Raw genomic sequence first — 12,505 nt, 5'->3', positions numbered from 1 at the left:
CAACTCTGCTGAAAAAGACTTTAAACTTTATCATAATATATAACAGAATAACTTCAGTCAGGATTTAAGTCCAGGTTCCAAATCAGGAGATGTTGGAATAACAGTCAGAAGAATTTCCTGCTTATTTATTTTTCCAGTTTCAACTCTGAGTTATATTTTCTGTTCCCCGTGATGATCAGAGTCAGAGCTGCTTTTATATTTACTTTGTATTTAAAATCAGTGTAAATAGAAGAATAATATGTAGTTGGTGCATCCTGGGTGTGTCTCGATGATTCCTAGAAAGAGATAATCTGATGCAGGTAAAAACCTTTGTGTTAAAAGAGTTTTATTTCTTGGTATAGTTGAGTACAGAGTTAACAGGTCACATTTAAAACCAGCAGTAAATCTACAGATTAAACTCTCTGAACATTAAAAACTTCCTCGGTCTGTAAAAACGTTTCCTTCACAGAAAAACAACAATAAAACTTTTAACTTCAGTTTAAAATGTTTTTGTCCTGTTTGTGTTTTTGTAAAGTAACTGAAGATGTTTTCACACTTATTATTTTACTGCCTCATAACAAAGTCAATGAACTCTCAATGAACTCAACTTTTCTGGATGTAAATTTCAAAATAAAAGATGTGAGTGTAGATACATTAAACTAAATCATCTGGTTTAAAATTATTCCTGTCAATAATCGATAATATACACACAGATCAGTACAGTAAATGACTGAGCAGTTAATGCAGTTTAATCAGTCGCCTGCAGAGGGCGACTAATCAGATCTGTCTAGGTGCATTATGGGAAACGTAGGCTGCAGATCAGTAAAACTTTCAAACACCTGATGATTTTTTTATTCTACTGAAAAGTTAACGAAACGTTTTAGAAATTTGATTCATGTGTTGATTAATGTTGATATAACTGTTTAACTGTAAAATATTAAAAGAATCAAAGTACAATCACAGAGGTCAGAGCGACGCCTTCATGTTCTTGATTTAGTACAAAAATATTCAGTGATAAATGTTTAGAATGAGACTTTAGAGGATTTCCTTCATAAATAATTTTACATGACCATTTAAAATCTTCTTTATGAACTCAGTGATGATTAATTGTTTTATTATTTGTTTGTTTATGTTTCAGACGTCAGTAAACAAGAAATCAAACCTGAAACTACAGAAATTAAAAGATCATCCTGTTCCTGAATCATTGCACACATCAGGGGCTCTTATTCTGATTGGGAAGTCTTCCTCCAGTCTTTGTTCAGACTGACAGAGGTCAGGTGATTAGCTTAGCTTAGCATAAAGACTGGGAACAGGGGGAAACAGCTAGCTTAGCTTAGCTCTGACGCTCAGCAATGAACCTGAACAGATCAGGTTTGTTCTGGAGATAAAATCCACCTGCTGAGTAAAGGACAAGAAAAACTAATGTCACAAGTTAGAAAGGTTTTATGTTGATTATTGATTAGCTGTCATCAGCTCAGGCAGTTAAAGCAGAAATCCTCGTCTGATGCTGGTCCCCAGTGGATCCAGGTCTCTCCTCAGGCCTTGTTGGGTTTAGGACTCTCTGGGACGGACAGAGACTCCACAGAGGACTGCTCATCTGGATCTGTGAGCAGCTCCTCCTTATCACTGGAAACAAATACATCAGAGTTACTCTCCTGTTGTTATTGATGTGTTTCAGCAGCAGGGGGCGGCTCTGAGCCAGGTGTTCCAGCCTCACCTGATGGAGGAGGGACGGCGGGTAAGGCGGTGACGTCTCACAGAGATGACGACGAGTGTCACCAGCAGCAGAGCCGAGATGGCTGCCAGAGTGATGAAGAGGAAGAAGGCTGGAGGAGAAGAGGCGAAGATCAGAGGAGGCTCTTATTGTGAAAAACCTGATGATACAAACTGGACCAGGACTGGATCAGTCTGGGATCAGTCCAGGTCTGATCCAGGTCTTATCCAGGTCTGATCTCAGCTCTGAACCAGGGTTCAGAGTAAAAACTGACCTGCAGTCCAATGGTTACGACTTCTACCGTGCTTATCAAAGGGACCTGAAAGAGAAGAGCAAGATGAGGACAAGTGTTTCCTCAGAGGTCACAGGTCAGAGGTCAGAGGTCATCTGATTCAAATGAGTAAAGTCTCCTCTCACCATCTTTAATGCTGCAGCTGTTCAAACACTCCTCCTCGGTGCCATAACTGTTCTTGTTTCCACGGCAACCACCGTACATAAACGCCTGACAGGTGCCGGTGTCGAAGTCGTAGTAGAACCTGGGGAAGGCGGCACGGCAGGGACCGGGGTCAGGGGTCGCCATGCACTCATCTGACACAGAGACACAGAGATTCAGAAACTTGGAGATACAAAGATACAAAGATTCAGAGCTGACAGCGTGTTTGTCTGAATCATTTCTCACCTTTGTACCTTTGAGACAATCCATTGTTACCCGAGGACTTCTTAGAGGATGGAACCACGGACACTGAGGGATGACAGAACCAACATCTGTAGTTAGTAATTCACTCCTGACTCTACAGACAGGTGCATTACTCTCCTGTACAGGCACAGACAGGTGCGTTACTCACCTGTACAGGTAGCCATGCAGCTCTCCTTGTTGACATAGTTGTTCTTGTTTCCTTTGCAGCCTCCGTAGATGAAAGACTGACAGTCACCTGTCTGACTGTTGTAGTACCAGTGCTGAAACGCTGCCCTGCAGGGACCCACTTCAGGTTTGACCTCACAGTACTCTGGTTGGACGAGAGGACGCAGACAGGTACAGTTAGAGAACACCTGCTGAAGAAACTTATTTTTCTCTGATCACTGAATAGTAAGTAAAAGAAGTTCAGTGTGAGATGAAAACATGTTTGATAAAAAGTTGATCTCATCAGTACAAACGTCAGGTAACAACACCTGAGCGGACACAGGTGAGGGTTTAACTGTTATTGAAGGATGATGGACAGAACATGTGGAGAGAGGCTGAAACTTACCGGCGTATTCTTTAGCAGACATTTCTGTAGGAGAGAGAAAATACGTCTGAATCAGAAATCAACTCTGATCATCTCCTGTAGAGGAGAAAATATTCACCTCGTTAACAGTAACTTCAGTACTTGTCTCTAAATACTTGGGACTGCAATAACTTGTTTAGTGGAGGAGTGTCCAGGTGTGATGTTACCTGTGCGCTCACGAACAGACTCTGTAGTAGCAGGTTCAGACTCAACTGGACCTTCAGCATCTTCAGACAGACCTGGACCAGCAGGGAAAGTAATGGAGTAAATCTGAGGTTACTTTAAGGTCCTAACTAGGTTTTTGTTTAGAGGATAACTCTTTTTCAATCTGTATAATGTTTCTGGGTGTAAATGACTGATAGAAACAAAGATCTTTGGAATCAGCTGCTGGAATGTAATCCAGTGATCAATCATCCACGTCAAAGTCTGTCCACTAAAGTTCTTGTTTCTGTCACTGACAGACTCAGATTGTTCTTCTCAGAGTCTGACAGCATGATGATAGGATCCCTACAAAGACAGAGCTTTTTATTAAAGAGGAAGATCCTTTTAGTTTAACCAGAAACATCTAACCCTAACCCTAACCCTATATATATCATTGAAGTACTTTTACTTCAGTAAAGTATCTGATTACTTTTTCAACCACTGAAAGTCACACAGTAACACAAACACACTAAGAGATGGAGGCAGTGGTATTCCAGCAGCTCCCAGTAAAATTCATGTTTTTGTCAATGGAGTCTGGTAGTGATATAGGCAGAGGTCTTCCAGCAGCTCCCAACAGAAGATCTGATCAGAGCTGCATTATAGTTAGAAACCAGTTATTAATGTTAATCTCAGCTCTTCCTAACATGCACCACTATTATTACTGCTGATACTATCAGGTATACTACAGTACAGTACATCACTACTACAGGTGTTTACAGTAGAGAGTTTACCTGTGTCGAAGGACGGAGCCATGCGAGGAGCTTTGGCAGGAGGTTCAGGAGGAGCAGGAGTGGAGTCATCAGGAAGAACTGAACCTGAACAACAACAGAGACACTGAGGTTCATCAGCTTCACACATTCAGAACCGGGTCTGTGATGGTGGACTGCTCCTTTAAATCAGGTCCAACATTAACCATCACCATTATCATCAGTCACAAACCACACACACTCTGACACACTGTCCTCTGTGTTTTATCTGGGAGTGGTGGGTAAACTCACTGTTCTCACATTCCTCTGAGAGAATCCAACACGTCAACATGGCCGCCATTACACAACACTGACACACACACACACTCTGATACACAGTTTATTTGTGTGAGTGGTGTCAGGTTGCTGTGGTCAGACCGGTTCTGTGAACTCTGATCCTAAAGACAAACAATCACACCTGAACACACCTGTACAGGAACTTTATCAGTTTAGAACTCCACTGGAAAAACCACTGATTTAACAGCTGATAGTCACAGTGTGAGTCTGTTGTTTACTTCTTTTGTTATCTGACTGGTTCTGTTTCATTTAGAGTGAAACAACTAATCATCCCGATTGATTAATCTGATCATTATTTCTTGTCATTTAAAGGGCTGTTCCAGTGTATTGATTAAAACCTGTTTTACTTTGTTGAGAACTAAATCAGGATCAATAAGATCAGTTGAAAAGATCATGTGATCAGACGTGATGTCGGTACTTTACGTCTCTTCGCTGTTATACAGCTGGAATATTAACATATTACTGCTTCAGATAAAACACAACAAATTAGATTTAAACTGACACTTGATTTTAATAATGGATTTAATGTTTCAGCTGTAAAGTTTAAATAAACGTCTGTGAAGAAACATGGTTCTGACCAGACAGAGGTGAGTCCAGAGTTAATCACTGAGGTTCCTGTAGAACAACACTGAGGTTCTTGTTTGTGTTCTTCACGTCCAGAACAAAGTGAACACAGATCTCATCCAACAACAATCGTGAAATCACCTCTGGTCAGTTACAGACCAGGAAGCATCAGAGAGGTTCTCCTGGTCAGTTCTCATGGAGAACCCTAACCCTAACCCAGAAAACAGCAGGCCCAGTGGCACAATGGATAGAGCATAGAGAGAGTCAATCATTATTCTGATATAAACCTTGTTCTGTGTCTCTCATGTATTAAACATAAACTAATGATGACCCAGATTCTCTCTCTCACTTCTCTAATATTTGGTGTTTGTTTATTGTTTTGTGTTAAATATATAAATGTCAATCAAACTTTCAAGTTCAGTCAGACTGAAATGTTCTGTCAGTGAATCACAGTGTCTGTTTAAACAGACGACGCAGCTGCTTCACCTCTGACCTTTCAGCCCCCGACCCCCCACCCATATGACTGAACCTGACACCCTACAGGCTGCAACAGGCTCTGTGGCGCAATGGATAGCGCATTGGACTTCTAGTCAACTCTGAGAAGAGATTCAAAGGTTGTGGGTTCGAGTCCCACCAGAGTCGATGTTTTTATTTTATTCAACCACTGCAGCAGCAACTGTTGTTTCAGTTGATTCAGTTTATAGAACATGATGTTTTCTATCTTCAATAATTGATCAATATTCAATAACATGAACATTTTCATCAGTGATTCACCTGCTGATTATTATCTGATAAAATATTAAACAGAAACATCAGATTTATGGATCTGAACAGCTTCAGTTTTCTGTCAATCAACAAATCAATGAACTGATTAACTGATTAATTGATTAATTGATCAATGCTGCAGAGAGTTAAAATGACAGAGGACCAGCAGCCGATCAATCAGCAGCCGATCAGTTGATGAGTTACCTGTGACTCCGCTGCAGGCCGCCTCACACTCCTCCTGAGACTCGAAGTTGTTGCCGTTGGCTTCACAGCCGCCGTAGGTGAAGCTGTGACAGCTCTGATTGGTCACATTGTAGTAAAACTTGGGGAACGCCGCCCGACACGAGCCCACCTTCATCGGCAGCCGACAGCGAACTGAGAGGAGACGAGAACATCAACACACACTGATCCTGGACTTGTGACGGGTTTATATTCTGTTGGTCTACAGCTTTAAAACTGATCCTGGACCTGTGAAGCAGACCCAGAGATAAATCCTGTCACAGTGTGATGTTAATATAGATTAACATGTGAACCACACGTGCTGATCTCAGACCAGTTTAAGGCTGCTCTCAGCTCAGGGTCACTCTGAAGAGGCTGATCCTGGATCAGCTTGACAGCAGAAATGTCTGAAGTCTTCTCTCACTGTGTTTCTTCATAAAAAGTATCCAGCTCAATAACCAAATCAGTTAATGATCAGTTGATGATCAGTTAATGATCAGTTGATGATCAGTTAATGATCAGTTAATGATCAGCTGATGATCAGCTGATGATCAGTTTATGATCAGTTGATGATCAGCTGATCATTAGCTGATGTCAGGACGTTGTTGCTCAGCCACCATCATGGTCATCACAGAGAACAACAGACCTGGAAGAACCACTACAACGAAAATGCCAGGACGTCCAGTAAACAGTCAGCTGGGTCTGACTGAAATCTAATCTGCTGTTTGAACTTAGAGAATCTGCTGCTGAGTGGGTTATTCGACTGTTTGGATCATTTCTAAAGCTCAGGTGAAGTCAGAGTCAACAAACCCTGATTGGTGGTTCAGATCAGTCTGTGTGTAGTTTACTGACTCGTTCTCGTTAACTCTGTTTGTTTCTGAGGAGTTTACAGAGACTGTGACTGTGGACAGAGACAGTAACAACAAACTACACCTGCACCTCCTCTGACCAATCACAGAGCGTGAGTGTTCCTACTGGCTGTTGTACAAACACAGGTGTGTCTCACCTGTTCACTGAACCATCAGACAGATCAGCAGGGAACAGATCAAATCTCTTTCTGTAGAAATATGTGTCTGTGTTTCCCCTGAAAACTCCTCAAACACTCAGCTGACAACACCTGTTTCCTCCCACAGGTGAGCCGGCAGGTGAGCTGACGTCACACACACCGTTTACCTTCAGGTTAAAGTTTGGATTCAGACTGATCAGATATTCATTACATCAGTAAATTCTGTTTCCTTCATTTTCTTCTCTTTGTTGTTTCAGTGATTAACCCGACCAGAGTCTGGTTCAGGTGTCAGGTGTTTACAGGTAAAAACCAGAGCGACCGGTTCGACCACAAACTGTTTCCTCATCGCTCTGTGGTGAGTCAGGATCTACCTGCACAGGTGAGTTAAAGGTGACCGTTTCTGTTTCCACTGCAGTTTGACTAACGACCTCAGAACCAGAACCAGTTCTGACCCGACTCACCTCCTCCACCTGGTCATTAAACCCAACACTTCCTGCTGGACTTTCACAATAAAACTGCAGGGAAAACAGTTTCAAGCAACGACATGAGAACAGACTGACGACAAATCATCAACCCAGAGCACAGCTCAGATCTCTGAATTCAGTAACCATGGCAACAGATTTCAACCTGATTTACACCTGATTTATTACACACACACACACACACACCTCCCTCCTCTTATCTCTGAACCTTCAGGCTCAGTCACTCTGCTGTGACTCAGCTTTTATTTTGAAACTTTCCGTCAAGTCAAAAATTCTTAAACAAGGATCATCATCACGAAGAGATCGATTGATTATTGCTGAGTGATTATTGCTGAGGTGGTTCAGTCAGAGGAAAATGAGGCTGATCGTGGATCGATACTGAGGTGATTGATTATTGCTCTCTGATCAGGAAACTTTAAAGACAGGGACTGGATCAATAATCAATAATCATTAATCAGAGCGGGTCTTACTGTTGTTGGTCTCGTTGGTCCTGGGTTCCACGGAGTCCAGCAGCGGTTCGACGTGCGGTCTCTCTCCGTCCTCCCCCGCCTCTCTGCGGACCACCTTCTTCGCCTTCTTCCGGTACACCTGGGACTGAGAGTTGGGCTGGAGGACGCATGCGTCCCCGGCATGGTTCTGGCTCGTGCAGCTGACCAGCAGGCACTGTGGTCTTCCGTCCGCCGGCTGAGCCGACAGGGCCAGGTCGCAGTCCGGCTCGTCGCAGCACGCCTCCCGGCAGGTCTCCGGACCGGTGTCTTCAAGCCGGCCCAGGAACTCGATCCCTGCTTCCCCGGGAGGACGGGCTCAGACCCTGACCCGGAGCCTCGTCCCAGGCGCAGTCCTGAGCCAGGCCGGACCAGACCAGGACGCAGAGCGCCAGCAGACCGAGTCTGAACCTGCTCTTCATCTTAACTTCTGATCTGGATCTGAGACCGGGTGTGGATCTGGATTCGGTCTAAGTTCTTAACTCTGTTTCTATGTTTCTAGCTCGAGGTGAACTTCCTCCGCTGCGCGAGGACAATGAGCCACTTCCGCGTTAACAGGCTTTTTGTTGTCGCAGATAAAATTACCTGAGCCACAGGTGAGGTCACCGCGGCCCCGCCCCCTTGCTGCGTCACCACCGCGCAGTCCCTGAGATAAAACACACATTCGCGCGCACACACACACACACACACACACACACACACTCACTCACTCACACAAACACACACACACCACACACACACACACACACACACACACACACACACACACACACACAGGCACACACTGTTTTCAGCCATATCGATCTACAGCTGCTCTGGAACCAGGAGCACTAAGACCCGGAGGAGTCCGCTTCTGATGCATTAAGAGTCAGCTCGTAAATCTGAGTATCACATTAAACCGCTCTGATCTGTTTAACAGTGAAACTGATGATTTAAAACCTTCACGTCAGACCGAGTCACAGATACAAGTCTGATCAGGTCCACGTCTTTACTGACAGAACCTGGACTCTGACCCGGTCCGTCTTTCCCAGTCTAATAAATCCCCACAGCCCATGAACGCAGCAGCAGCAGCCCTGCTCCGTTTCTGTCGGTCTCAGTCAACACGCGCCTCACCGACCACTCCTCCGGTTCTCAGGACCCGGTTTTTTATTTGTTCATCACAGGGTTTGATCTGTTCACACAGAAAGAGATTCAAAACAAAGACCAGGGGAGCGACTTATTATTATTATTATTATTATTATTATTATTATTATTATTATTATTATTATTATTATTGTTGTTGTTGTTGTTGTTGTTTTCAGTGTCTCTGATGAGTCACTGAATCAGAATCAGACTCCTTCAGATTTTTTATCGGACTGTTTCCTGGTCTGATCCTGAGGCGGACTGTCCGGGTCTGTGGGGTCCAGATGGCGGCTAACCGGGTGGGGCGGCGGGTGAATAAGATGTGTGGTAATCAGTCACCGGGTCGCTCCGGCGGGGGACGGGATCCGGGGGTTCAGCGGCGTCAGGCCCGGATCACCGTCAAATACAACCGGACAGAACTGAAGAGGAGACTGGACGTGGAGAAGTGGATCGACTGTGGATTGGATGAGCTCTACAGGGACCGGGTGAGTCCTGCACAGTACTGCAGTATGACTGATACTACTGCAGTACTACTACTACTGTACTGTACTACAGATAATACAGCAGAGTACTACGGGTACTACTGTAGTACTAACCCTGTCTGACCATCATCACTACAAACACTGAAATGACCCAGGATCAGAGTTTACCCTGACTCAGCTGGAGCAGAGATCAGGATCAGGATCAGAATCAGAATCAGAATCAGAATCAGGATCAGGATCAGGATCAGGGTCAGTATCAGGATTAGGAGGACATGGGTCCCTAGTACAGAGAGGTCTCAGCCTCAGAGAGAAGCTCCAGACCTGAAGAAACAAATAATAAAGAGACAGAGCTCAGGTCAACGTCAGGAGGAAACTGTTGTTGTTGTTTGTTTGTTTGTTTGTTTGTTGTTGTTTGTTGTTTACAGTTTTTATCGTTGTCGTCTCCTGATCATCAGTTTAATCTTTGTTGTAAAACAAGCTTCAGATGTTAAAACTCTTCATCAGTGAGTCCAGCTGCTGTAACACACACACACTGTCAGTAACACAACATATATATATATATAGAGTATATTGCTCTTCTGTTAATATTTTTTATTACATTGTCATGTTTATACTGTTGTGTATATTGTTTTTATCTTGCCTTTACTCGTATTTATGTCTTTTTCTATATTTTCAATCACTTATGCTGCTGCAACAATGTAAATTTCCTCATTGTGGGACAAATAAAGGATTTTTCTTATCTTATCTTATCTTATCTTATCTTATCTTATCTAACACACACACTCTCTGACTGACTGTTGATGCTGATCTCTGACTGACTGCTGTCAGAGGATGAGATGATCGAATTCTGTTTAAAAACAGCTCAGATCTGATGGAGACAGTTCAAACCAGAGAGAGGTTTACTGGTCCCAGTTAGACCTGATGAAGAGGAAGAGGAGGAGTTTCAGTAGAAACAGTCGCAGCAGAGTCTGAAGACGTAACGAGAGTTGACAACATGAACACTGCTGCAGGCTAACACTGTGTGGGTGTGTTTCCTTTAAACCAGTTAAACTGGTTTGAGGTCCAGATCCTGGCTCTGTCTGTGGTTCTGGTTCAGGTTGTGTCTGAAGTGTTTTCTGGATTAAACCAGACCAGGATCTGTCTCTGAATCTGAACCAGAGTCCAAGAAAAGTACAGTCCTCAGATCTGCTGCAAACATGTAAATTACAGACGGTCACTGAACACAACATCAGAGAGGTTACTGCTCTGACAGAAAACTGAGGACACATAGTCCATCCCTCCCTCCCTCCATCCATCCATCTCCTGCTGAGTGGGCTTGATCTATGAGCCTGAACCTCCAGGGAGGGTGGAGTTATTGACGAGTCAGAGACACTAAAAGCATTAGAGGGAGGTTTAGATTGGGGTTGGGGCTTTGTGTTTAGGTTTCACACACACACACACACACACACACACACACACACACACACACACACATCCTGCATTAAAGTATATTAGCCTGGTCTGAGAGGAAGTAATAATTTTTCCCCTGATATTAATCAGGTATAATGACTGTGTGTGTGTGTGTGTGTGTGCGGTTGGTGATAAATAGATAATCAGGCCTTTGCTTCACTTCCTGTCACAGACAGTCAGTTTCTCTTTAAAGGAACAGTAAGACAGCTAACAGTTTCCCTCTGCTTCCAGTCCAACAGTGTTTTGACGTTGTAAAGTGACGGACAGGTGTGTGATGTTGTAAAGTGACGGACAGGTGTGTGATGTTGTAAAGTGACGGACAGGTGTGTGATGTTGTAAGTGACGGACAGGTGTGTGATGTTGTAAAGTGACAGACAGGTGTGTGTTGTTGTAAAGTGACGGACAGGTGTGTGATGTTGTAAAGTGACGGACAGGTGTGTGATGTTGTAAAGTGACGGACAGGTGTGTGATGTTGTAAAGTGACGGACAGGTGTGTGATGTTGTAAAGTGACGGACAGGTGTGTGATGTTGTACAGGAGGAGGAGATGCCAGAGGAGGTGAACATCGATGAACTGTTGGACCTGAAGACAGACGAGGAGAGGACACTCAGACTGCAGGTAACTGTGACATCATGAACTCAGGTAACTGTGACATCATGAACTCAAGTGGACAGTGTGTCATGTGATTTGTTCTGTGTGTTTATAGGAAATCCTTCACACATGTAACAACAGCACACAGGTAAGAACCACACAGCAGCTGCCTCCACTTCCACCCACCCAGACCATCTATGAGTGTAAACTCATGTTGAGGAGTCAGGAGCTGCTGAGGCTTCAGTGTTGATAATAACCAGAGAACTGAGGCATGTAAACACCTCATCCTGTTTATCAGCAGGGATGAAACCGAACCTCCCTGTGATAAACAGCTCAGCGCCCTCCGATGGTCAAACACTGAGCTTACAGACTCACCTCAACCTGTTAATTAGACTGTCAGGGTGTGATGACCAGTGCAGCCTGTAGGAGTCACTAACACCTGTGCCTCCACCCGTATCTTCACCCGTGCCTCCACCTGTGTCTCCACCTGTATCTCCACCTGTATCTCTACCTGTCAGGTGTTCATCAGTGAGCTGCTGCTCAAACTTCAGGGTTTACAGAAGCAGGAGGATCTGCACAACGGCGGCATCGACCTCCCCCAGCTCCACATCTACTCCACCCGCTCTGGGTCGGTCGACAGGGAGGTGCTGCACTGAGACACTGAGACACCCACACCTCACACCCTGATCTGGACCCCAGACCCTGATCTGGACCTCAGATGCTGCACACACACACTGCCCTCGGGATCCTTTGTTCCTCTGACTCCTGGTTCTCCTGGTTTTCCTGCTCTGTACAGTTGTAGCCTGCAGTTGAATGACCTGTTGTTTGAAGCTGAATAAACCTGAGCCTTTGAAACAACCTCTGTTCTCACACGATCTGATTCATTTCTTCTTGTTCCATCATTAGGATGTTCTCAGCTCAGATCTAAGAACCAGATCCAGATCCACCCTAACCCTGACTCACATGTAGTTATCCTGTGGTTTGTTGATCCTGGTCCACACTGATCATGGTCTCCAAATCAAATTTTTGAAGTGAAGAAAAGTTTTTAAACTATTCAGTAAAACATGAATAAATCCTCTGAGGTGGACAATCTGCGTCCTCACCTGTTCAGGTGAACTCAGCTCTGAATCCAGGTGAAC

The 12,505-nt window shown here is 44.2% G+C and overlaps 2 protein-coding genes and 1 non-coding gene across 3 annotated transcripts; 2 read left to right on the top strand and 1 right to left on the bottom strand.

Moving 5' to 3' along the window:
* Nucleotides 1-308: 308 nt before the first annotated feature.
* Nucleotides 309-8,387, bottom strand: spint2 (serine peptidase inhibitor, Kunitz type, 2). The gene is made up of 12 exons (XM_018704984.2): nt 8,309-8,387; nt 7,709-8,041; nt 5,736-5,906; nt 3,891-3,974; nt 3,126-3,197; nt 2,941-2,964; nt 2,539-2,700; nt 2,373-2,435; nt 2,111-2,281; nt 1,968-2,012; nt 1,697-1,805; nt 309-1,605 (listed from the first exon to the last, which is right to left on the bottom strand). Exons 1-12 carry the CDS (start codon nt 8,385-8,387, stop codon nt 1,515-1,517), a joined length of 1,404 nt encoding a protein of 467 aa, XP_018560500.2. The 3' UTR covers nt 309-1,514.
* On the top strand, nt 5,319-5,408 carry trnar-ucu (transfer RNA arginine (anticodon UCU)). Its single transcript is given in 2 exon segments — nt 5,319-5,355; nt 5,373-5,408. It is a non-coding gene; the product is annotated as a tRNA-Arg (tRNA).
* A 109-nt stretch (nt 8,388-8,496) lies between the features above and the next one.
* On the top strand, nt 8,497-12,224 carry ppp1r14ab (protein phosphatase 1, regulatory (inhibitor) subunit 14Ab). Its single transcript, XM_018704985.2, has 4 exons — nt 8,497-9,330; nt 11,313-11,393; nt 11,482-11,514; nt 11,885-12,224. Exons 1-4 carry the CDS (start codon nt 9,130-9,132, stop codon nt 12,020-12,022), a joined length of 453 nt encoding a protein of 150 aa, XP_018560501.1. The 5' UTR covers nt 8,497-9,129; the 3' UTR covers nt 12,023-12,224.
* Nucleotides 12,225-12,505: the final 281 nt, after the last annotated feature.

This window comes from Lates calcarifer, linkage group LG21 (assembly GCF_001640805.2).
Source record: "Lates calcarifer isolate ASB-BC8 linkage group LG21, TLL_Latcal_v3, whole genome shotgun sequence".
Lineage (NCBI taxonomy): Eukaryota > Metazoa > Chordata > Actinopteri > Centropomidae > Lates > Lates calcarifer.
This window is presented reverse-complemented; position numbering and strand designations above follow the sequence as displayed.